Here is a 25,924-nt window from a genome sequence, read left to right as displayed (position 1 = left end):
CTTCAGCAGTGACAGGCATGGGAACTGGATCTCCAGGGAAGGGGTGAGGTTAGGCTCCAGAGGGAGGGGCTCTCTCAGGCCAGATAAGAGGAAATGATGCCTAAGCCACGTGTGACTGCTGTGTGTGAAAACCACACTGCAGGGAGGAAACGGACAGGAAGTGCCACCGACCACCGGGAGATAAGGCACCAGAGACAAAACCAAGGTGGAGGGCTTGGGTGCCCGGGGAGACTGGGTCGCCACTGCAGAAACAGAGCACCCAGGAGGATGAGGTGCAGAGACTGCTGAGGGTATTTGGAGACAGACGGATGGGGACACAGACACACACACACGCACACACACACACACACACACACCAACCCTGCGAGGCCTAGGACACAAGTGCAGGCAGGCAGTAGGAAAGTCCTCAAGGTCAAAATGTAGGGATGGATTTGGAGACTTCCTGGAAGGGGGATATTTGAAGCCATCAGGCTGAATGAGATTGGTGAGGACGTAGAGGACAGTCGAAGACAATCAGGAAGGGAAATGGGTGAACGCCTGTAACAGGAGGAGGAGGGAGAGGCAGAGATGGAGGAGGACTGGCACCAGGGGCTGCCCCACAGTCTGCATCCCTAGATGTCAGGGCTCCGTGGTTAGGCAGGCGTGTCCTTGTGCAAACCTCACACAGCGTAACTGCCTGAGCTAGAAGGCTACCACTTCTTAGGTGATACAGCCCTGTGGGGCCATCGTCATGTGAGGGACATCACTGGGTTTATTTGGTATGTTTTTTATTAATAATTTATTTGAAAGTCAGTTACACAGAAGGAGGGAGGGGGGAGGGGGAGAGGAGAGGGAGGGAGAGGGAGAGGAGAGGGCTGCAATGGCTGGAGCTGCACTGATCTGAAGCCAAGAGCCAGGAGCTTCTTTTGGGTCTTCCATGTGGGTGCAGGGGCCCAAGAACTTGGGCCATCTTCTACTGTTTTCCCAGGCCATAGCTGAGCTGAATCAGAAGTGGAGCAGCTGGGACTCGAACCGGTATGCTGGCAATGCAGATGGCAGTTTTACCTGCTACACCACAGCACCGACCCCAAGGGACATCATTGTTACACTGCACATGACTGCCCATAAAGAGTGGGAGACCACGAACAGTGACAGGCTCTCGCGCTTCAAAGAGCAAATTGCTAAACAGCCCCTTTACCTTCTTAGATAAAACTTTACAGACACTGTGCAAAACAGTTGGGTGTTGTCTCCAAAAGTCAAGCATAGGGTCACCAGGTGAACCAGAAATTCCAGGTCTAGGTGTGAATCCCTGAAGATCAAAAACTAGTGCACCAACACTCATACGGCCACGCATGTCCACGGCCGCTCCGCTCACAGCCGCCAAAGTCAGCAACACTGCAGACAGCCACCAGACACCAGCACACAAATAAATCATGGTCCACGTGTGGAACGAAGTACTATTCAGCCCCCAAAAGGAACGGAGCACCGATACATGCCACAGCGTGGATGGACCTCGAGATTTTATGCTATAAACAAGGAGCTAATCCAAAATACCTCACACGTTAAAATTCCATCTACGCTGAGCACACCCAACAGGTGACTCAGAAGGAATGCAGACCGGCACTTGTCAGGGGCGGGGCACAGAGGGGAGTGCAAAGCAAACGATGAACAGACAGTTTCCTTATTAAAAAAAAAAAAATGAAAGGCAGAGAAGTAGCGAGGGAGGAAGAAAGAGGGAATGGTCTTTCATCTGCTGGTTCACTCCCCACATGGCCACAACAGCCAGGCATGGAGGCCAGGCCAAAGCCAGGAGCCAGAAACCCCATCTTGGTCTCCCACATGGGTGGCAGGGCCCCGAGTATTTGTGCCTCCTGTTGCTGCCTTGCCAGGTGCATTGGCAGGGGTCAGAAGAGGGGCAGCTAGCAATCAGAGCAGCACTCTGCTACGGGATGTGGGATTTGCAAGCAGGGGCTTCACCCGCCGGCCCCAACCCCAGCCCCAGGGCCCGTTTTGTAGTGACAAACAAGTTTTGAAATTAGACAGATGTGCTGACTTGACACCATTATAAATCCATGAAGTGCCACAGAAGTGTTTCCTTGAAGTGACTAACTTTATCTTATATGGCTTTTACCTCAATAAAATAAAAATTCAAAATAAGTTCCTAAATGCTTCAGAGAATTCAGGTAGGCTCAGGAGTGAGAAAACCAAGGAACCTGGCTGTCTTCCCATGACCTTCAAAACAGAGACATTTCAGCAAAACTTCGGGGTGAGGAGTGCGGAGGTTGCCTTAGTGATGCAGGGACGATGCGTGTGGACCGCTTCCCAGAGCCCAGTGCACGCGGGTGAAATGGCTCCCTACATCGTGCTTTAGCGTGGGGAGACGTGGGTACGTCTGATGGCACAGGGAGGGCTCAGGAGAGGACGGGACGGAACAAGCGAAGACGAGAGCCTGAAGGGAAGAATGTAGTGAACAGGCTCGCTCCTGGACCGGGCGAAGGAATGTTTCAAAATGAGGAGGAAGGCGTGGCCCTCCTGGAGAGGGTTGGGAAGGGCTGAAGTGCGCACACAGCAGACTGGACGGAGAAATCTCAAGGTGCTGGTATGGGCTTCTCCCAGCGTGGAACATTGCAGGCAGTGAGATCAGCTAACTGCATAATGAGAATGGCAAGGTCTGGGAGTGGCGCAAGGTGTGAGCCAGGAACCAAGGATGAATAATCACGGAGCAGCAGCAGTCAGGCGGCAACCAAAGTGGGCGTGTGCACAGCTCCATGGTGTGAATGGCTCCACGGCCGAGCCATCTGCAGGCCTCCTCCATCTGACTTTCCAGAAATGGCTTCCACCGTGTGCGGCTTCCCACGTCTGTCTATCGCATAGCACCCTATGAACCTCAGTCCAGCCTTACTGAAGGGAATTCCAGGTCAATCATCCAGTCAGGATTCCCTGAGCTGTGACTGTTACAAACGAACAAACGTGTCTTCAGTTCCTCTTCTCCGGCACTGGGACAGCGCCATCAGCGCCGGCCGGCCGTGGACTGCCTGCACGCACCACGCACCAGGCTCATATGTTTTAAACCGTTTGCCTGCAGCTCTTGAACCAGTCTGAACCTATTTTACTGTGATAATGTTCTGCTCATATTTCTCTGTTTTCTCAAAAACTATGCGTTATTAAATGCTTTTTGATCACATTTTGAGTACAAAGTATGGCTCCAAAACACGGCAGCCTGCTAACCATGGGGAGGCCATACATCTTGCCCACACCTTGCCGCATTAATCTATAAAATTGAGATAATTTTATTGCTAGAGAGAACTGCTGTAAAGATTAAACGATTCAACAGGAGACTGGCTCTGGTCCCTTGCCCAGAGGAGGTAGTGGTCTGCCTTGGTAACATCAGCATTCACCCCTTGTCTGGACCTCGTTACGTCATGAAGTATTTATTCCACGTCATAGTGTGTTCCTTGTTTGATTTATCGCAGTGAACAAGTCAGTCAGGCCCCTACTTCTACTGAGCACATAATTTCACTCTACTCAATAAATAAATACATAAATATCAAAACTGCAAGGTTTATGTAGAATTTGGGAAATCATAGGGAAAATAGTGTGTTTTTTTTTTTTTTTTGCATTTCTTTTCCTTTCCTTCAGTTTGAGCCTTCTTTCTTGATCTCTTAGAGAAAATATTACCCAAGGGGCTCAGTGAAAGAGGAAATCATGGCTATGAAGGCAACAGGACCCATAGTCAAGCCCTTAGGGGCGAGGCTTTGCTTAAATCTTATAAGAAACTTGGCATAAAAAGAGCAGTCACGTCTCCATTATCTGTGGTAACCAAGGCGTAAGAGACTGGACAGAGCAGGCAGAAGCAGCATACATCCCGGTAGCTGTCTGAACTTGTACAGCAGAGGCGTGAGAAACTGTGGCACACAAAGGCAACTGGAGTGAGAAGGATGGGTAGGGGTCTGCAGACAAAGCCAGGTGATAGTTATTCAGCCCACGCCTGGGGACTCGGGGAGAACCACCATTGTTTACAGCTTTACATCTTCAAAGGAAAGAAGTTGTAAAAAGTTGCTGTCAACAGAAGCCCAATTTGCTTGACATGATGAAGGGGTTGGATGGCAATGCACACTTCTTGTCACAAGGATTTGTTGCAGAAAGAGAGCAAGGTGAGGGAACCATCTGATTTCCATAAATAGCTGGGAGGCAGGAGGAACTGCAAAGCTCTGTCTGGGATCTCAGGTCTGATCTTCGCTGAGAGGAAGAGGAGCAGGCACGGCTGCATGGCTGCATGGCTGCGTGGCTGCACGGCTGCACAGCTGCGTGGCTGCACGGCTGTGTGGCTGCACGGCTGTGTGGCTGCGTGGCTGCACGGCTGCGTGGCTGCACGGCTGCGTGGTTGCATGGCTGCGTGGCTGCATGGCTGCGTGGCTGCACTGCTGTGTGGTTGCACGGCTGCACGGCTGCGTGGCTGCACAGCTGCACGGCTGCACGTCTTCCTCTCTGAACCTACACGGCTGGGGGGAAGGCTGCAGCCATGGGGGGTGGGGGGGGGCGAGCTGATTGCTCTGTCCCACCAAAGGCTGCTTCACTCTCAGAGAGAATGTTCTGGAACTGCGTCTTGGAAGACGACACCAAGGTGTCTGAGCCCCCCTGGCCTGGAACAGCCTTTGCATCTCTGGGATTACTTGGTCTCGTCCTGGTGCGGGTCCAGTTCTGTGTGAAGTCGTCCACAACCAGCTAGGTCCTCCAGGCTTTGGAGAGCGGGAATGGCCAACAGTCCTAGGCGTTTGCAGTTTCTCTGCCCACGTTTAGATCTCATGTGTGAATCCTGAAAGTGTGTATGCAGAATTACACACAATGTTTTCTTATTGTTGTTTCTTTTGGAAAACCAATCTATCTGCATCTAGAGAAAGAAGAATGCGTGTTGGCAAAGTTTATCTGTTAAAAAAAAACAAGTGGCTACCTTATACTTGGAAGAACACACACACGGTGTTAGCTTCTGATTTCTGCCACTTCCTGCCTTATTAAGAAAGACGAAAGAAAACAATTCAGTGAACAACACTGCAGGAAGGCCCCAGTGGGATGTGGGCACTTGTAAAATTTTTTTCCATGTAGTACCCCTAAGGAGTATGGACCACAGGGAAACAGCTTTCAACTTCCTTAATGGGAGCTAAAAAAAAAAGACAAATGGATTTGGCCCTGGAACAGAGTTCAAGTGTTTCCAGTTTGCCCCTGTGATATCTTGAGGGTAGACTTAGCTTCCCCTAAACAAGTGACTTGGGTGAAGGTAAATAGTGTAGCCCAAGGCCACTGCCACCTTGGCATCTATCACAAACCATGCCCAGGCCGCAGAGTCACATGGTCCACACGTGTCTGCCCTAGGAAGGTACACTGGATAAGAGTTGGCTAGGGATACAACTTTTTTGCTAACTTTTCTACAAATGCTCAGGTTTCTGCCTTAAAAGTTTGGGTGAGACCTTGTAATTTGATTGACATATGTCCTAGATGGAGAAAGAATAAAAAATATCACATCCTCCCTTTTTTCCTTCGTTACCTACATGTTGAGAACTGAGACCAAAGGATCCAACGGTTCTCCCTCAAAGGCTGTGTCCTCTCATCCCAGGAGCTGTTCCCCTGTCAGACAGGAGGGGCAGACCCCGGGACAGAGAACCCTCCAACACTCAGATTTGGAAACCTACACTACCTTCCATGAGACTGCACATCTGAAGCCTCCAGTCACAAGGACAGCTGTGTTCGGGTGTCATGACAACATCGGGCTCGTCCTCCTACCTAGAATTCCGCAGGAGACTTGCTCGGTCTGCATTAGGTTTTCTTTCCAGCAGCTTTGACACTTCTCAGTGTCACTTCATCTCCCACAAGGGCATTCCAGCTTACTGGCAACGCCAGCAGCGCCTCCAGGGTCTCTGCATGAATCACTCTTAAAATTTCAGGGATGAGGGGGCTATCAAAAGGAGGTGACCACCCCTTTTTTACATTTGCAATTTACTGGTACTTGACTTATGGCACCAAAAGATTAATGGTGCTGAAAGATAAGAGGGCAGCAGCATGTCAGAGCGGCTGCAACACATTCATTCATTGTATCACCCGATGCCATCACAGATACCAGGTGCAGTGCCCAAGGCTCCATGGACTTGAGCAGCCCCGGCTGGCTGTGGGGGCGGCCATGTGACCAGCTCTGTGACATGAGCCCCACCTCTGAGCCTCCTGAAACAGGAATGACAGTGTCGTTCTGAGGCTTTAATCAGATAATGCAGATGCAAACACAACTTTAAGTCATAATTTTAAAAATAGGAGCCATCCTTCCCAGACTTTGGGGCTACAAAGATGAACAAGGTAAGGTCTCTGGCCTTGGGAGCAGTTGCATTTGGTAACCCTGTGCTGTTTCCATGGGGGTTCTTTTCCAAAGGTTCTATTTATAGGGAAAAAATTTCTAAAGTCATAACACAGGGCTTGTCCACTCACCTAAAATTTCTTTAGGAGTTTCACTCAACCACGGATTTGCCTGTCTTCCTTACAGGTTTTTAATTTCCCTGTGCTATTTCATAGTCTTTACCAGAGAACAGAAAAAAATACCAGGGCTGATGTCACTCCCAGTGCTGCCAGTGAAGCAGCAAGCGCACCCAATCCTGTCTCTGACTGATAGAGGCTGGCACTGGCTGTGTTACATAACCTCTCTGGGCCAGAGCCACTTCAGCACCTATAAAACAGGAAACTGGCATGGATCAGAGAAAAAGATGTGAGAGTGTACAAGGCCATGCCTAACAGGATGAGGGCACCCAGAGGACTGTCCTCTCCATCCTTCTATCAAAACACGTGCGCGTCCCAGAACTCCAGAGTAGCCATTCGCCCCTTGTAGTGACTGCACACTTGACAAGGGATGAGTCCAGATAGAGATGTGCTCCGAATGTAAAATGCACACTCGATGCCCGAGACTTGGTGTGAGAAGCAGCCTACAAGAGTCACTAATAATGTTCACAGGGATCACTAGTGGAAATGATAAGATAAATGATAACACACACAAATAGTGGGTTAAACACGATACATTACTAAAATGAATGTCACCTGTTTCTTCTAACGTGACTCTATGAAACCATAAGGAAATGACACATGTAGCTTGCACTGTATTTCTATTGGACCCTGCTGCTGCATAGAAGGAAATTCAGAGGTTTCCCGAGCCAGGAAGAATCTTCCTTTAGTTGTCTAGACTTCCTGTAGGATCTGTTATTGTCCCCCCAAGCATTTCAATTAAAGTTAATCTTCAGAATATAATTTTCATAGGTTCTGATCCACAAAACAATCAGTTATCTCCTTAAATTAATGAAGCAAAGGATGCCTTTTTATTTGTATGTGAACAGTCTCCCAGAGCCGGGGACCGCAAACACAACAACTTAGGCACGTGTCATCGCACACCAGCCTAATACCACACTCTAGGCCCAATTCTCCCATCTCTCCGGATCGTTTTCCAACTATGTATTTCCCCCAATTTGGATGACAGTTAAATGTATACTAGTTTTCCTTACGAGTAATGGAGGAGGCTTTTGCCACGGAGAGTGGCACCCTACGGGTTGTTGAAGCTACCATACTTGTTAAACGAGTTCAGCGCTTGCATCTTTAACTCATGATTTCTTTACCACCCCAGTGACTGCACAGACGACTCCTCCCTCGAGTGGTGGGAAAGCATAGTTCATGCACGCAGGGTCAAGGTCACTGACCAGCTCCACTGGCTGGCAGGCAGTGGGTGAGGTCTGGAGTCAAGGTCACTGATGTTACTGCAGCGGGTTGTCTATATTTTTCAAGCATCCAGGAAGCTTTCGAGAAGAGAAGTCAGGCTGCAGTGCGGCAGGTATCTTTGAGGTCGGAGGAAGGCAAGGAGGGGAATTACATGGTTGGCTCAGGATAGGAAACAAAAGGAGTTTGTCTCAGTAACCAATGCCTTTCTGTCTCGAGTGTGTGAGGGAGGGAAAGGGGGAGGAAGTACAGAAGGGATGACACCTGCCTGCGTTCTTCAGGCAAGAGCCACTGATGGACCCGTGATTGACAGTCCTCGGGGAAGGCATCATTCCCTGTGTCTCACGACGGCACCCAGGCAAGGCTGGAGTCTTAGCTGCCATGCACGGATGAGAAAACCTACGCTCCCAGGAGTTAGGTGACCTTGCAGACCACGTGGCTGTTGGGTGGTCCAATACCAACTGCAGGCCATTGCAGGCTCCCCTTGTTTTCCTCCATAACAACAAGGTCACCTTCCTTGGAACACAAGAGGGCAAGAACAGAGGGGTCCTCGGCGTCGCTCCACAGGCTCCAGCGCCTGGCTCCCCCCGGTCCTTAGCTGATAGAACACTGAGACTCTGGGAAGCAGTGGGTTTGAAGATGGCTGTAACCCAACGGGCAAGACAGATAGCAGCCAGCACTGTTGCTGTTGGCTTCTGGGTGCATTTTATACTTTTATCTTAAAAACTATAAACAAAAACAACTGTTCCTCCCAAGAGTTTCCTTCTTCTGATTGCTCCTTTTACTTTATTTTACTTTTTTGGAACTATTTCCATCCTGATTCTTCAAACTGGATTAGGAGCCAAAATTATGTCTTTTAAACTGCATGTTTACAGTGGTGATAAGCAAGCAAGATAAACAAGCCTTAAACACAGACTTTCCAGTTTCTGTGGTCACTTTGTCTCTTTCATTTCCTTTGTAAAAGGAGTCTTCAAATGACTTAAAAAGAGAGCAAATTATATTTTTTTTTTTTGCAGTTAATTTCTGGGACTTGATTAAGAGCCCATTTTGCCTTTACTGAGAACACCTGTGCAGACCTCCAGGGACGACACAAACTATTCTGAGCTCACAATTCCGTTCTGCCACGGTGGGTGTTTGGTCTCAGAGAATTCCCTCTCTAGGACACTCAGTCCATGCTTCACAGAGAGGGGGCACGTGGAATGGGAGTGGTGATGAGAAACGTTCCTCCCATACCCTCAAACGCCATGCTAGGTGTGGGCGGGATGGGATTTAGTCACGTCTGGCAGGACAGAAAGTGAGTCCCCTCTGCTGCCACCTGCACTCACTGAGCATGCGTGGTTAAGGCTGGCTGTGACCATACAGCCGCGAGGAGGACCTGACGCTGTCAAGGTACCTAAACGGGCTGGGTGCTAGTCTAGGTGCTTTGCATCTATGAACTCCCTTAAGGGGTATACTGTCACGAACCCATTTCACAGCTGAGGAGACTGGGGCAGAGGGCAGGTGCAGGATTCCCGTCGAGGTAGCATAGTGCTGGAACAGTATTCAGAATCCTAGGCTCAGGTCAGCATGCAGATGGGCGCACAGTCGAAGCATGGAGCTGTGAAGGGGAGAGGCAGGCAGGCTCCGGGCCGAGTACAGAGGAAAAGTAGCCGGAGTCATTCGGAGAGGTGTCCCTGCGGTATCCATGGGGTCAGCCAGGTCAGAGGGTGCCGGCCCCTGGGTGGTTATTAGCAGAGAAGCAGCCAGTGTGCAGGGATGGGTGAGCTTGGCCAATTCAAGAAACCACAGGTGGCTTGTTATCAGCAGAGGCAGAGTTCAAACTAGGGAGTGGTGTGAGAGGGGTCACCCATCACACTCCTTCCCTTGTTCAAAAGGTACTGAGCGCTGGCTGTGTGCCGGGCACTGCGGGCAGAGCGGTGCACACAGGTGGAGGGAGGGAATGGACTACATGCCTATACTGCTCACGCACAGACCTCACAGTCTGACCAGAGGGCCAGGCAAAAAAACACTGAAACAAAGACGTCCACTCGTCATTACAGATGGAGAGGAAGCCCGGGGGGGGGGGGCGCTGGGAGGGAGAGCAGCAGGAGGCAGCCCCCTTTGGAAGGGGTCGCAGAGCAGGTGCCGAGGGGAGGCGACGTGCAGGCAGGTGAAGCCACTTACAGATGGGCAGGAGCTGGATTTGAGCGGAGGACACGTGCAGACCTCTCGCCTTTGGAACTGACACCAGGGGCTGGGTAAGCAGGTCAGGAAGCGAGGGAGCTTGAAGCAGAAGCAGAGTGTGATCAGATGTGCACTTGATTTGCACAGTCTGGGAACAGGGACCCCAGATTCCAGCCCACAGCCTGCAGCCCCTACAGCTCTCCACAAGGGACCGTCAGGGAAGACTCCTGGTCAACTGTTCTCTGTCCTAAGGACCCAGCTGACCGGCCACAGACATCCGAAATCTACAGCTGCTCAGAGCCTGGGCTCCCACATGCCAGGATGGATTAAGGGCAGTTCCCTGAACTCCCAAAGCAGAGGTCAAGATGCATTCCTGCAAGCTTCTGATACCCGTTCCCAGATGGACTGCACCCAATTCATTACTGGACGCCAGGGTTCCTTGCCATCACCTCTAGTTCTGTCAGCTACAACTGCTTAACTCAGAAAGAAAAGAAAGAAAATGTTGGATTGGGGGAGGAGAGCAGCCTGGAAAATGAAGTTGAAGAATCCCATTTATCCTCCAGGTAAAGGCACCCCTGCAGAAGGAACGAAACACAAAGCGTTTCCATGGATGTGTCCGCAGCCCTGTGTACAAGGTACGCAGTCAGACAGACATACAGACACACAGACACACAGACACACACACCTCCATCCCCGCCCCCATCTTTGTCAGCAGTGAGAGACGGTGCTTCAGGCAGGGTCATGTCTCAGTTCTGTCCAGGGACACTTCTGCGCATCAGGTTCCGCCCTGTCTTCCACAGCCTCGCAAATGCTCTTGCGCCACAAAGGTCAACCTCGCCCCCTCCTAACGGTTTCCCCGAGCACGCCTAAGACAGGGTTCAAGGGGATCCTCAGCCTTCTCAGTACCAGATTCTGGGCGGACCATTAAAAATACAGGACTAGCTGGAGAATCCCTAATTAAGCCATTAATAATCCGGATTCTGTCCCGGTTGCCCCTCTTCCAGGCCAGCTCTCTGCTGTGGCCCGGGAGTGCAGTGGAGGATGGCCCAAGTCCTTGGGCCTGCACCCCATGGAGACCAGGAGAAGCACCTGGCTCCTGCCATCGGATCAGCGTGGTGCGACGGCCGCAGCGCGCCAGCCGCGGTGGCCATTGGAGGATGAACCAAAGGAAGACCTTTCTCTCTGTCTCTCTCTCTCACTGTCCACTCTGCCTGTCAAAAATAATAATAATAATTGGACTACACAGGTTTGGGCTATGTGCTCTCAGAGTGAAACAGTGTTGCAAACAGCAGTTGAAAATAAGAGATGCCTCCTTTTACTAAAGAGGAGCTACTGCTAAATAGGACTGTGCTCGGCTGGCGCCATGGCTCACTAGGCTAATCCTCCATCTTGTGGCGCCGGCACACCGGGTTCTAGTCCCGGTCGGGGCGCCGGATTCTGTCCCAGTTGCCCCTCTTCCAGTCCAGCTCTCTGCTGTGGCCCGGGAGTGCAGTGGAGGATGGCCCAAGTGCTTGGGCCCTGCACCCCATGGGACACCAGGAGAAGCACCTGGCTCCTGGCTTTGGATCAGCATGGTGCGCCGGCCGCAGCGGCCATTGGAGGGTGAACCAACGGCAAAGGAAGACCTTTCTCTCTGTCTCTCTCTCTCTCACTGTCCACTCTGCCTGTCAAAAAAAAAAAAAAAAAAAAAAAAAAAAAAAAAAAAAAACACCAAAAAAACAAAAACAGGACTGTGCTGAACACACGAGGCTTAGAGAATGGTTTCTCCTGAAACATGGTGTGGAATTAGCAATGGGAAATCCACCCTGCCTGTGCTGTCCTGGGCACCCTGGCTGCATCTCTGAGCTTGACGTTCTGCCCCTGACCCCATCGCTGGCTTCTGTCCCAGGGTCTCATTGAATACACTGAATTCCACTCCTCTCCCCTCTCTAAAGTTTCCACAATCCCACCCCAGAAAGCACCTGCCACTTGATGTCTGGCTCCGGCGGAGCAATCTTTGATCTTACCCAACTCCGTACTTGAGAATTTGGGGTTCAGAGCTGAGGGACCCGACCACAGTCACTAAGTTGTGCAGCACAAATTTCAAAGCCCAAACTCCTACCACTGAGGTGTCTTTCCAGGTCCACAGCCTGAGTCGGTTGCAGATCAGCCATCAACTCCCCACTTCTGCATTGTGATGTCCCTGGGAGCCCCCATCTCAACACATGTGAGCCTGAGCAGGCAACTTCCCAGTCCTTCCTGTCCTGATTGGTCCAATTATTCTCCGTCCTCCAGGCTAGACAACATGGAACCATCTGGACACTGAACCTTAGCTCGTTTTTCCTTCAAGCCACATCTTCCATTTCTTGTTTTCCTCCATTGCAACTCATGCTTTTGTCTCTTGATCCCTGGGCAATGCCAACAGCCACCTCGTGGCCCAGCTGCCCGGCCGGTAGAGTGACAGGGAGAATGGATATTTAGAGAAAGGGGCAGTGTAAGATCCTGGGAAGTTAGTACCACCCTTACTTCACAGCCAACAGATAAAAATGGAGTGGAGACTCACAGATAAAGCAATTTCCCCAAGGACACACAGCTAAGAGGCAGACATTCCCTGTGAGCTACTCCTCACTGTGCAATCTGGCCCCTCCCTCCAGGCCCAGCCACGCCCATCCTACTCAGGAAAAGCAGCAGCAGCCTGGTGGAGTGGTTCCAGGCCTGGCTGGGGTCTCAGCACCAGGCTGTTCCTGACCGCTGTGTGACCTCGGGTGAGCCGCTCCCCTCTCTGTGCCTCAGTGGCAGGAGGACGCAGCCCCTCCCTTACAGCTGCTAGGGAGGGCACAGGAGCCAGCGCCTGCAGCCCAGGAGAGCGGCACCTGGCACACAGGTGACCCCACGTGACTGTAACCTGCCCAGCCTCCCTGTCCTCTCCTCACCCAAGGGCACACAGCGCCACTCACCGGCCTCCCACGGACACGCGTGCTCACACTCCCTCCCCGGCCAGGAGCGTGCCCACTCCTGCAGGCTTTCCCTCTCGAGTGGTCAGCCTGCGTGGCTGCACACAATGGGATCTGCAGAGCTCTCGACCCTGCGCTGCCTGCAAGGGATTCTTTTGCTATCTCTGTTGTTTTCTTTCCCTTTATTCCTTTCTGGGGCCTTTTCTTTTTTCTTACAACCACATCCGGGCATCTGCGCAAGGCCTATTTTCAAACCTCGCGAAGTCGCTGGAGGCGGGAGACGAGTGCCCACTCTGCTCCGAGTCTGGAAAAGCCAACAGCACAGCAGCCTCCAGCCTGCTTTAGGGAGCAAACAATCGCAGCCGCACGTTGTTGACGGTGTGTTCGCACAGCAGCAGGCAAATGAGAGACACCAGGGCTCGGGGTCGCGTCTGGAGGCCGTCTCACGAGCACTGAAAGACTTGGTGGCCGAGTCCCTTCCTGATGGCCCCAGGTCTCCCACCCCTCAAGGGGAAGTTTGCTCTGAGAAGTGCCCAGGTTCCCTCCCACTCTTCCAAGCAAAATATACGATGCCGTCTTTTCCAGACACAAAGGGAACCACTGGCCGTGATGGACCCCATCCACCTGAACAGATCCAGTCCCACAAGCAAACGCCTTGTGAGAATCTACACACCACTTATGAGCCCCCAGGCAGCACGTCCTGGCAGTTTTGAGGCTTCCGGTATTTGCCAACTCACTGATACCCAAGTCAGTGAGGTGTCGTGAATACGGCTGAGGGTAAGTAACAGAAAAGCTGGCCGGCACCGTGTCAGTGGGTTTCCACGTTGGTTTCTCACACTGAGAACCGTGTTTTCTTGGAAAACGTCTATGAGCTGCATTGGTTCCGTTTTTAGGCTGGGATGTACCCATAACTGATAGTCACAGATGGGAAGAACAGGGAGTTCATCTGGTCTGGGGATGGCAAACAGATTCCAGCCCTGGAAACGCCTGCCCGTCGTCAGCGCGATGATGAGCTTCCAGAGTGAAACAGTGTTTCTGCCGAGGCACTCCCTGGGAAGGACACTCGGGTCCAGCCAGGAGTGACGGCGCTATCCGCATGAGCCTCCGGGCGCTCCGCTGCTGCCCAGCCTGGGAGCCCCGCTAGTCTGCAGCTAGAGAAGCGAGCCGATTCTTTGACCATCCTGGAGACAGCGCAGGCAGGAAGGCAACGCTTCCCTTGCCACTCGCGCTGTGTCTGCTCTCCAGCTGTGAAACCTGTGTCACTTCACTCCCAAACAGAGTCAGCAGACAAAGCAGGTGACGGAGGGAGGGAGGGAGGCAAGGAGAACCACGGGTTTGGAAAAGCTGAGGAAGGCCAGGCCGGCAGAGAGGGGGAAAGGCAAGGAACAGGTGGTTGCGATTGTTTTGTTGGACTCTCGGCGAGTGTCTTGGCTTCCTTTAATCAAGAAGCCACAGTCTGCCTTTCTGCTAAGAAACGGACAGCGAGTCAGTTGTTGCAAAAAGTCTCTGCCTGAGTGGCAGCTCAGGTGTTCACTAAGTGCACATCCCATGCAGGGATCAGCACGCATGTGCGTGAGGAATGGAATGGGTGTTGGTGTGGGGTCCCAAGGGAGAGGTGCCATGTGCGCCTGTCACCGGCTCGACAACCCTGGTTCTTGCCTTTCCGGCACCCGATCCTGTTCCTCTGACAACAGCTGCGTCACTGACTGTGCTTAGCTTTCCTTTCACTCTCACCTCGTGTTCTTAGCTGGGTGGGGTTAACGTACCCCCGCTTCAGGAAAAGTCTGGTGACCCAGCCTTGGCCAACCAGAGTATTGCAACCCAATGGACGCAGTGTTTGCAGGAGGGGGCAGAGGGAAATGGACCCACAAGGTGGATGCGGCTCCAAGCTGCTGTCATCACGTGGGCAGAGGCGCACGGCTGTGCTTGCAGACAGAGCTGACCAGGAAATACGAGTCACATGAGCCGGTCAGTCCCCACCACACCTCCCGCACCTTCTCCTTTCCAGGTTTCTGGCATTCACAACAACAACAACACTCAGAGAATGGAGACCACATAGTGACCTGAAGACCCGTTTTCCACGTCAGACAGCAGAGCCCAGGGCTCCTCCATGGCCCCAACCCATCGCCAGCAGCGGTGTTACCTGCAAGGATCCCTGGATGTCTTTCCCCCCAACAATCACGAGTTCGGCCATGTCTTCGGCATGGGGCGTCCGTGCGTGGACGAAGAGAGTCCTGCCCACGGCGGTTATGTTTCTCAGGGCCACTAAGCCACCGTCGCTGTTCACCTTGAAGTACGGGCTTGAGACCTCGTAGCGCAGCTTCTCATTTCCCTTACAGTCACTGAAGGTCACTGAGGAGAAGCAAACAGAACAGCGGCAGGAGCGTGAGTAGGGTGACTTAGTCCTTGAGAAATCCCAGACTTGTGAAACAGGGCTCATCTCACTGTTTCCTACCCCAGGATCTACAGACATTGCCCATTCACCCTGCAGCAAACCCCTGGTACCCAAGCAACTTGGTACTGACAGAATTCATACAACCCAGGTGCCTCCTGGGTCAGGATCTAGGCAGGTGCTAACCAGTGAGGCGGCAGAGACACACACAGGACAGAGTGGACAGTCAGACGTGGCAGAGGGACATGTGAAGGAATGAGCTCAGAGGCAGCATTCGAACTGGGTCTTGAAAATGAACAGGACATTAGCCTGCCCTTGAGAGCATGGAGCACGTTCTAGGTTATGCTAAGTAAGAAGACAGAATCAAGGAAAGACTAATTCAAGTGTGCTTAGGTCAGAGGTGAACTTGAAATGAGGAAGATATGATAGGGCTGTAGAAGGGGCTGAAAACGAAACTGGAAACCTCTCTGACAAACTGGGCATGTCAGGAAGAGAGGGTGCTTCCTGGTAGCAGTGGACTCTTTATTGGGGAGGAGGCCGGGCTCCATCGTGTGTTCTGGATCCAGGTGAGAGCAGTGCTACGCAAGGGCTGGGTCAGAATCAAAAGAAGAGCTTTTGAGAAATCCAGAAGTTCTAATTTAGATCTGGGTTACAGAGAGCTATTTGAGGAAGAACAAGAAGACGGGCTGGGAACAGCAGTTAGCTTGGGGTTGTACCAATGACGCCTGGCCAAGGTGAGGGCAGTGGTATGGTGATGCAGGGAGTGGAGAGACAGGAAGACACTTCTACAGCTCAATGGCTTAGCAGTGTGTGTGAGGACCAAGGGAAAGGCAGTCTGCCTGCAGGAACCACACACAGCACTGTGACATCGCCATTCACAACGCTGGGGCAGCCAGTCATGCTCCCCCTCTATGTTGCCTCTGCACCTGCCACACAACAGCATACAGTGTGCGCTGTTTGCCTGTCTGCCTGTGACGCTGAGCCCCTTACGGCTAAGCATAGAATCACACGGTTTAACTTAACCTCCTTATTAAGTAAACCTTTAAGTGACGCTTAAGAGAGGAATGTGCACACATCGTACAGCTCAACACACTTCCACAAGTGAGCGTGCCACGGATCCAGCACCCAATGTCTTCCCTTCCCGAATCCCTTTCTCCTCCACAGCGGCCACACTCAGCTGACTTCTAATGCCACAGGTCAGCCTGCCCTTCATAGAAACAGAACCATACAGTATGCACACTAGCAGGTTCGGTCTGTTTTGTTCCATATTCGATTTTGTGAGACTCAAACCTGTGGCTGCAAGGCAAGGAATGCACCCCGCCCACTCGACAGTAACCACTAGTTACCATCCAGCATCACGAGTCACTGATGGCACTAGGCACTGCGCAGTAACCCACTGTGGGGCTGATATTCAGTGTCTCCCTGGGCTATTCCTAGTTTAAGGTTCTTAGGATATTGCTCCTAGCACCATTATTTGTGTATGCTTTTAGTGACAACATCTACACAGACCCTAGTACACTATTAAAGTCATATGAATATTTGATGAACTAAGGCTTTTTTTCTATTCTGGGAAGATGATCACATTAGCTGATAATGAAAGCAGCTGATGTGGACTGAGTATTTGGCACATGTGAGATTCGGGACCCAGCATTTTACAGATGCTGTCTTACGTAATCTTTATGAAGACAGCAAATAAGATGCTACTTGGTTCCCCTTCCCCATTAGTGTATAGGTAAGGAAAGGACAAAGTCGGGGCCCTGGACACACAGTTGGTAAATGATGAACCATCATTTAGAGCCTGACACACAAGGCTTTCACCACCACACGGTCTTAATGAAGATACCTCCTACGCAGCACAGCCCTCCTGCCTCACTCTGGCCCCCAGTGTCCCATTCCTCCTTCCTCAAGCATATCCACCAACCCTAGTGCCACCGTGTGGTCACTCTGCATCGGAGCCTCAGTGCTTGCATGTCCAGGCCATCGACACTGGACAGACAGGTGGACTCTGGGGAGCCTGCATTTCTCAGATTGTGCTTGCTTGCTGTGACCACCTTGATAGCCAGGATTGATGGGGCATGCCTAGTTTTCAGTTTCAGGAAGTCGGGAATGGAGACACATCAAGGTTGGTTTAATGTTATCCTCAATCAGCAATCATCCTTTGGAGGACGATTACTGAAGTGACAAGGCCTGCAGGTAACTTGTTGCTGCAGGTGCCAGCATGAAGACTCCCCAGCCCCTGGACAGGATCGAATGAGACACGTTCCGCTGGGCGGGGATGTGGGGAAGGGCAACGTGCCCAACTTGGTGGCAGCTCTGGCTTCACAGCTCAATTCCTTCCCCTCTTTCCACCATCAGATATTTAGTGAGAGCAAACGTCATTCTACGTGCTGAGATTTTTATGTTGAACAAAGAACAGAGAGTTCCTAGCTTGATGTCTAATAAGGCAGACAGACATTAATCCCAAACTCCTGCAAGTCAAAGGGGACCTACCTCAGTTAGACAAGAAGTGTAATATGTGCAAAGATCCTGCAGCATCCAGAAAATAGAAATCAGCCAGTGAGACTGGCACAGAACACACAGGAGAGGCTATAATCTGGTCAGGGCAACGTGTGGGAAGCTTGGACCCTCTCATTGCAACCATGTAACAGTCAGGACTCCTCAAGCAAAACAATGCATGGCACCCAAAACCTTCCACTTGCAGGCTGTCAATCAACCGCTTTCTGGCCTCTGTCTTCATGCCATACCTTACCCCTACCAGCACCTCCCCGTGCCTACCTGCACCCCTCAGCTCGCATCACTCCTTCTCTGCAGAAGGTACTTCTCACCTTCTTCACCATGTTAGCTCTGCACTATTCAAGATTCGCCCCAGAAATTCTCCCAAACACTGCCCTTGGGTTCCCAGAGTTTCCGGGACACAGAGCCCTTTGCATCACGCTTCATCAATGTCTACTTTATGTATCTGTTTCTCCTAGCAGAGGCAAGAGCAGGAATCAGGTTCTATTCTTTCATTCATTGCTGTGTTCTCCAGCAATGAACAGACTGCTTCTCCATATGGGAGGCCATCAATAGTGATTCCACTTGACTTGGATATTCTCCGGGAATAAAACAAGCCTCTGGTGGTGATGACTGGGGCTCTTTCCCCCACGCTGTGAACAGAGGAGGCTGCAGGCAAGGTTGGGCACTGAGATGGTGGACTCGAGTGACCTCTGGGCTTGGTGAAGCCAGCAGTGGAGACGAGCAGGAAGTGAAAAAAGACTTAACCATTTTCTCCTGAGTTCCCAGGGCCCTGTGTGCATCCATTCATGAGATTGCTTTGCCTCCTGTGCTTTGCTTTGACTTAGCTCCCAGGGAAGTCAGGGGTGAAGCCTTATCTTGCTTTGTAACCCACAAAGGTTTCCATAGTCCTGCAACATGACTGGGATCAGTGCAGGCGTTCTGAGTAGAAGGATGGTTGGATAACAGTAACCACACCTACCCCTGAATGAATGGTTCCTGCACGCCAGGCTTTGGGCAAAGGACGGCATGATTCACCCCCTCTCAGCCTTGGATCAACTCCAACCTACACCAAGACTCCGTCTTGTCATTATCTACTCCCCTAAGGAGCCTTTTTAGAATACTTGTGCTAATTGCTACCACTCCCATGGAATTTTAGCATCACAGATATGCTTTTATGTGATTACATAACCACGTCTATCCTCTATATAGTTAAGTACAACTGCATCTCTCCCCCCCAGGAACCTACTGTACCCCCTTGGGGACACTACAGTCCCACTGTGCATACGTACCCTGTAATCTGTAAGTATTGTTTTCCATTGTACAAGAGACTGAGCTTCAGAGATTTTTACCTGCTTTGCTCAAGATCACATATTCTGAAAGGGATAGCAAGAACCTGTCTGATCTGATCTGTCTGCCTTTATAGCCCAAACTCTGGGCATATTTGCTTCTTAGGAAGATAAATGACATGGGAGAAGGCGGTTGCTGTAGTGCTAATTCCCTGGGGACACCACAGATCCCTGCAGGGTCATCAGAGGCACTAGGTGAGGGTCTACCTGAGAGAGAAGAATCTACGTCGACCTGGCACAGCGCAGGCACTCAACGTGTCCTATCTTTCTCCCAACAAGGCCAAGTGGCTAACTGCATCACTAGGTCTCTACTTCCTCTCAACACCACGTGCCAGTGTGGGGTAGGTCTGTCAGGCCATGGTTCTTTCTCACGACTTAGGTCTCCACTTCCTCTCAACACCACGTGCCAGTGTGGGAGTAGGTCCGTCAGGCCATGGTTCTTTCTCATGGCTGGCTACTTAGGAAATTATTGCAAAAATGTAGCAACACCTGCTCCTACTCCTTCCTGACATTATGAAATAACTGGCCTGGCTTGGAGTATGTGCCCCCAGTATCTCATAAAAGCCCTCCAGAAGAACTGAATGCTGAGGGAGCCAAGAGCCAAGACTTGCGATAATGAAGCGCTTGTCCAGTTGCCAGGTTTCCACATTTCCCAGCCATTCTTGGCACAGCATGGAGGTTGGGGTCCTTCCATGCCAGGATCTTCTATTCCTGTGCTGTTTTCATGGCAAGCTTGTGAGCCCTATTCCAATCCTGGCTCATGTGCCAGCCCTATGACCTTTGGCCAACCACTGAATTATTTTTTTTAAGATTTATTTATTTATTTAAAAGACAGAGTTGCAGATAGAGAGGAAGAGACAGAGAAATCTTCCATCCGCTGGTTCACTCCCCAGATGGCCGCAGCTTCCGGGGCTGGGCCAAGCTGCAGCCAGGAGCTTCTTCTGAGTCTCCCACATCTTTACTCAATGCCTTCCTCTGTAAAGTAGACTAAATGTAGTGCCTCCTGCACAAGTACTGCTATCCCTAGGGGCTTTGAAAACAACTAATATCCAACTGGATGCACAAAGCACTCAGGCCAGAACAAGGTCCTCTCGGAATGAGAGCCGTCGCTGTTCTATCCAGTAATTCTGGGCGCTAGGGCAGCAACCTTTGCTTTCTGGGCAGCTTCCTTCTCGTGCCTTTTCCTGCCTGCTCCTGTGTCCTTCCATCAGGGACCCTTTCTTCAGCCTGCCAGCTGTGTGCAGTTGCCATGGAGATGGCTACAGCAGCATCACTGCCAGGGCGAAGGGATGGGGTGAGTGGTGCTGATCCAGCCGCATCCATCGGTGAATCCTGTCACCTGTGCTGGAGAAGCCCTCCCTGCCTCACGCAAGCAGCAGTGAGGGGAAACTTAGGCGTGCTTTTCTAACACACATTGAAAGAAACCGAAAGAAGCAAATTTAAAAACCAAGTTGTATCCACTGCATCACTCCCAGTGCGGCGTGTGGCCCCTCGGAAGAGGCTGCCTTGGCTACGGCACTCCTCTCTGCCCATCCTCATTAAGAAATTCTCCTGGCCGGCGCCGCGGCTCACTAGGCTAATCCTCCGCCTAGCGGTGCCGGCACACAGGGTTCTAGTCCCGGTCGGGGTGCCGGATTCTGTCCCGGTTGCCCCTCTTCCAGGCCAGCTCTCTGCTGTGGCCAGGAAGTGCAGTGGAGGATGGCCCAAGTGCTTGGACCCTGCACCCCATAGGAGACCAGGAGAAGCACCTGGCTCCTGCCATCAGATCAGCGCGGTGCGCCAGCCGTGGCGGCCATTGGAGGTGAACCAATGGCAAAGGAAGACCTTTCTCTCTGTCTCTCTCTCTCACTGTCCACTCTGCCTGTCAAAAATAATAATAATAAAAATAATAAAAAAAGAAATTCTCCTGCTTGGTTTCACTCTGCTTAAGTTGATAATCCAGGAGGGCTCTGATTTCCAAATATCTGGCAGGAAGCCAGCATATCTCATATGAATAATGTAAGAATGATAAAGAATCAAGCCTTAGAAAAGGGCACAAACCAAAATCCCTTCTATAGTACCAGCTCTGTACTGGCGGATCTGACGTGAAAACTAGTTCGTCAAAGAGAAATAATTCACGATTCTTTTATTTTCTTCTTCTTCCCCTTGGAGAAGGCTCGGCTTTTCTCACAGATTATTATCTCACTTTCAATTCCTTACCAAAGGGTGCCATGGATGAGATCAGACCCCGTCACTGTTTCAGTTCCCTAACACTGTTGACTCCAGCGAGATGTCAGCAACTCTCAAACTTCTACAGGAGAGACAGACACTTTGCATTTTGAGGCAGAGTTCAAAGAACATACTGAATGAATTGAATCATTGATATCTATTTAAAAATGTGTGTTTCTATAGCGACAACATCCTAAGCAGTCAAAACGACACCATATGGATAATTGAAAGGAAAAATTCTGATAAACAATTAAACTTGTGAACAAATATTCACGACCTCTCCTTGAGGGGGCAGATGAACTATCTGTGTTATCCTGAAGCCACAAATGACTTTTCTACATGGTTTGTCACAGTGGCATTTAAAATAGCTTCTGGAAAGAAAAAAATTATACATATAATATACTGTACATGAGGATTTATTGGAATCAATTGCATAGCATCATTCTTTGAGATAATCTTTGAACACCCTGGGAGAAAGGAGGGGGGAGCAAACTCTCCCCACCTGGGGGAAAAATGCAAATTAGACGAATGGCACCACTCAGCGTTTCAATTATGCTTTCAGCGTGTTTCCACTCAAAATGTCCTCTGGGCTTAATGCAAATGTCACAAAAAGACAAACTTTAGCTAGGAGACAAAACCACAATTGAAATGGGAAGTTGGCACGTGAATTAAGGGGCTTAATCTTCTTGACCTTGATTTTATGCTTTTCTGTTTCTTTCTTTTGAATATGGTTCTTAGAGATGAAGACCCAGAAGGCAGAGATTTCTAACCACCTAGAAATGTGTGCAGGAGCAAATTAAGCTGTGTTATGGTCCCAGGAATTACGAAAATGCAGATGGATTTAAAATTGTCTGCAGAATATAGAACAGGCCCGCTCACAGAGACAGGTGTGAACAGATACAGGGATCTGGACCTCTCTCTCAAGAGTGCGTGGTCATGTGTGACCCACACACTCACACTGAGCGGGGTAGGTGGACCTGAAGCTGACGTGCGTCTGTGGAGACTCAGACCACAGCCTGTGTGTGAGCGGCGGAGTCTGCCGGGGTTGGTGTGCAGCCCCTGCTTGTCTGCTTGTATAAGGAGGAGGGTGAACCAGGAGGACCACAGGCTCCGAGTCAGTCATCCTGGAGCTGTCGCCTTCCCACAGGCGTCTTCTCACAACGTAAGTGCAGCGGTAGTTCAGAAACATCCTGCGTGCTCTCCCAGGACACAGACCGCGCCTAGTTGCTTTTCGCATGCCTTGCTACCCCACTGGGGTCCAGAGGCAGCGCGTTCCTTTTAGAGAACTCACAGAGTCTAGAGGTTCTTCAGCCCTGCCCACAAACGAGACAGAACGCATTTCCTTTGGTTTCCGTGAACACTGATTTCCCAAGCTTCTTAGTCACTCAGGCTTGCATTCACAGACGCACGGTCTGACCCACACTGGGGCAGATCCACAGGAGATGTGAGAAAGACATCCCAAAGCCTTGACTCACTGCCGTGTCCTGCTGCCCGCCTGCATCCAACAGCACCCTGTGCTCCAGCCAGGCCCAGGTCGGTGCCGATGACCACAGCCCTCCTGGGTGCATCCTCCACTGATTGAGGAACCCAGGAGTGGATTTTGCCTCCAAAGGCTTTGGAGATTTGATAGGCACAGAATACACATGGAAGAATCTTCACACCATCTCACTCGTCAATTCCAGCTCTGATAAAATTGAGTTTCAATTTCACCATGTCAGCTGAAGATACAGCGAACGATGCAGCCAGGGGATCTGGAGCAGAAATGCATTTTCGCCGTGTAAACCCTTCAGGGCTTCCTCTCGGAAAGGGATGGAGCCCACAACTGCTTTCAGGGGATTTTCTCTGCCTGCCATTAAAAACTGAGCTGTTAGCTCTGAATCCAGACTCTTCTGTCAGGGACTTACATTTTCCTCTCACCACAAATTCTTTAAACCGTGGCAGGCGGTTTCTTTGATAGAAGGCTGTGCATTGTCTATGCCATAGTCCTTACAAGCATGGTGAATTTCTAGTTATAATTGGAATTACTTTATATAAAGCACAGCACTTGACAGTACACACTCAACCCTGTTTGCTGAATGAAAAAAAAAAAGCAGAGATGCAACTCGGTAGCTAAGCAAATTTGAAACTCTTCAAAAAGAACCGAGGATGACGGCACGAGCTCTTGGGAGATTGGAGCACAAGATGATCTGAAAGTTTCCCATTCAGCACAACAGAAATCGCGGATTCAGCAAGTCTGAGAATCACCCAGCCTCCGATTTAGAGAGCGCTCCTCTCGGTGTTTTCATTACTAACAAGTGTCTCTTAAAAACCCCGAGTTTCTGTTTTATCTAGCAATTATGTGCACACATGTCTCCCTCCCAATGGGAGGAGAGATGGACTCCACCACATCTTTTTTTTTTTTTAATTTTTTTTGACAGGCAGAGTGGACAGTGAGAGAGAGAGAGACAGAGAGAAAGGTCTTCCTTTGCCGTTGGTTCACCCTCCAGTGGTCGCCGCGGCCAGCGCACTGTGGCCGGCGCACCGTGCTGATCCGAAGGCAGGAGCCAGGTGCTTCTCCTGGTTTCCCATGGGGTGCAGGGCCCAAGCACTTGGGCCATCCTCCACTGCACTCCCTGGCCACAGCAGAGAGCTGGCCTGGAAGGGGGGCAACCAGGACAGAATCCGGTGCCCCGACCGGGACTAGAACCCGGTGTGCCGGCGCCACAAGGCGGAGGATTAGGCTAGTGAGCTGCAGCGCTGGCCTCCACCACATCTTAAGGATATTTGGCCTTAAAGTTGGAGTGAACTGCAGACCTTTGGCAGAATGTCCTGACCCAGCCTGAACTGGGATTCAGCGCTGTCTGGTATCCGATGCCCCAGCAGCCGTGTGACTTCCTAGGAACCTTTTGCTTCATGAACAGACACACCTGATGAGCAGGAGGTCTATACAGAGACAGCTTCTACAGGAGATGCCAAACCAGAAGGGCCGTGAAGAGAAAACACAGACAGGTTTCTAGGTCAGCCCCATGGATCTGCAGTTCAGCCGGAAAGCTCTGCACTGACCACAGGCGACTCAGGTGTCCCGCGGTTCCTAATGACGAACTGTGAGGGTAGCTGTCAGAGTGGCCCCGTCTGAGCAGAGCAGAGTTGGGCTGAAGCCACAGCAGAGTCCTGGGCCATCTTGTGGGGTTCATGGCTTTGGGGATTCCAGAGATGGACTTTTTCACGGAAGGCCGTGGGCAGGCACTTCCTCCCAAGCATCCCAGGGACATCAATGAATCGAGGCCAGAAGAAAAGCACATGGGACACAAGTCATGAGTTCGTGTGAGGGATTCTCTGAGGTATTCCAGAAGTAACAGCATGACAAACCCTAGGAGGAGGATAGGTTGAGGTCTTAAAACTATGCATGGGGCCAGCGCCGCGGCTCACTAGGCTAATTCTCCGCCTTGCGGCGCCGGCACACCGGGTTCTAGTCCCGGTTGGGGCGCCGGATTCTGTCCCGGTTGCCCCTCTTCCAGGCCAGCTCTCTGCTGTGACCCGGGAGGGCAGTGGAGGATGGCCCAAGTGCTTGGGCCCTGCACCCCATGGGAGACCAGGATAAGTACCTGGCTCCTGGCTTTGGATCAGCGCGGTGCGCCGGCCACAGCGCACCGGCCGCAGCGGCCATTGGAGGGTGAACCAACGGCAAAGGAAGACCTTTCTGTCTGTCTCTCTCTCTCTCACTGTCCACTCTGCCTGTCAAAAAATAAAAAAAAAACAAAAACAAAAACAAAAAAACAAAAAACTATGCATGGGAGGGGGCTGCAACCAGTACAATGAAAACACTCATTTTGGGTAACCTCAGATTTGTCTAAACACCAGAAAAGCCTATAGAAATTCAGATCACCTTTTGGAAGATCTGGCTTATTCTGGATCAAATAATGTGCTTGTCACTAGATACTTCCCAGTGTCAAGACAGGACTTTCAGAAGCAATGTGCAGAAGGGATCGGGGCACTGGGTGATGTGTTTCCCAAGTGGGAAATTCTATTATTCTAAGGCTCAACATATTAATCCCACAACCATTAACAATGGCATCTGTTCACTTACAACGTGCAAGGGATTGATGTCAACATAAAAATGCATTATCTACCTTTGTGGTGTTCAGAGTTCAACAAGCCTGGACCCCGTAGTTACCTGGAGGGCCGCCATGCTGAAGGAGCAGTGTTCCGTTCCACCACTGGGTCAGAGGACGGAAAGCAGCATACTGTTCGTATTTTAACCAAGAAACTGAATTTCAGTATAATAAATTCTTTCTACCAGCCAGAGGGCATCAACCTACAAGCAGGCTCATCACCACCAGAAGCGTCCAAGGAGAGGGCCAATCAGCAAGGGCTGAGAAGCTGACTCCTCACCAAACTGCTTAAGAAGCAAATCCCAATTTTCTTGTATTTGCTCATAAAATTGAATGTGTTCTTCTAGGCAACTAGTGATACGTAAAATTGAGTACTCACACTAGATTCAATAAGTGGATCTTTGCTGGGTTTGTGTCCCAACCCACCTTACCAATAAAAATGGACCAGTGTCAGAGGTGAAGGGGCACCTGGTGCACTGGTTAAGGTGCCTGCATCCCTATCAGAGCGCCCACACCTGCTGCCCACCTCTAGCTCCTGATTCCAGCCTCCTGCTAACGTAAACCCTGGGAGGCAGCCGT

At 50.9% G+C, this 25,924-nt stretch overlaps 1 protein-coding gene across 4 annotated transcripts in view; it reads right to left on the bottom strand.

The window, feature by feature from the left end:
- The window catches only part of CDH13 (cadherin 13), a 1,467,366-nt gene that overhangs the window by 612,047 nt on the left and 829,395 nt on the right, over positions 1–25,924 (bottom strand). For all 4 annotated transcript variants that reach the window (XM_051847323.2, XM_051847322.2, XM_051847324.2 and 1 more), the window contains one exon: positions 14,956–15,164. In XM_051847323.2, the coding sequence (XP_051703283.1) occupies positions 14,956–15,164 (209 nt within the window). The remainder of the gene's footprint in view (positions 1–14,955; positions 15,165–25,924) is intronic.

This window comes from Oryctolagus cuniculus, chromosome 18 (assembly GCF_964237555.1).
Source record: "Oryctolagus cuniculus chromosome 18, mOryCun1.1, whole genome shotgun sequence".
Classification (NCBI taxonomy): domain Eukaryota; kingdom Metazoa; phylum Chordata; class Mammalia; order Lagomorpha; family Leporidae; genus Oryctolagus; species Oryctolagus cuniculus.
Note: the sequence above shows the minus strand (reverse complement) of the source record. Positions and strands in the feature narration are given on the sequence as shown.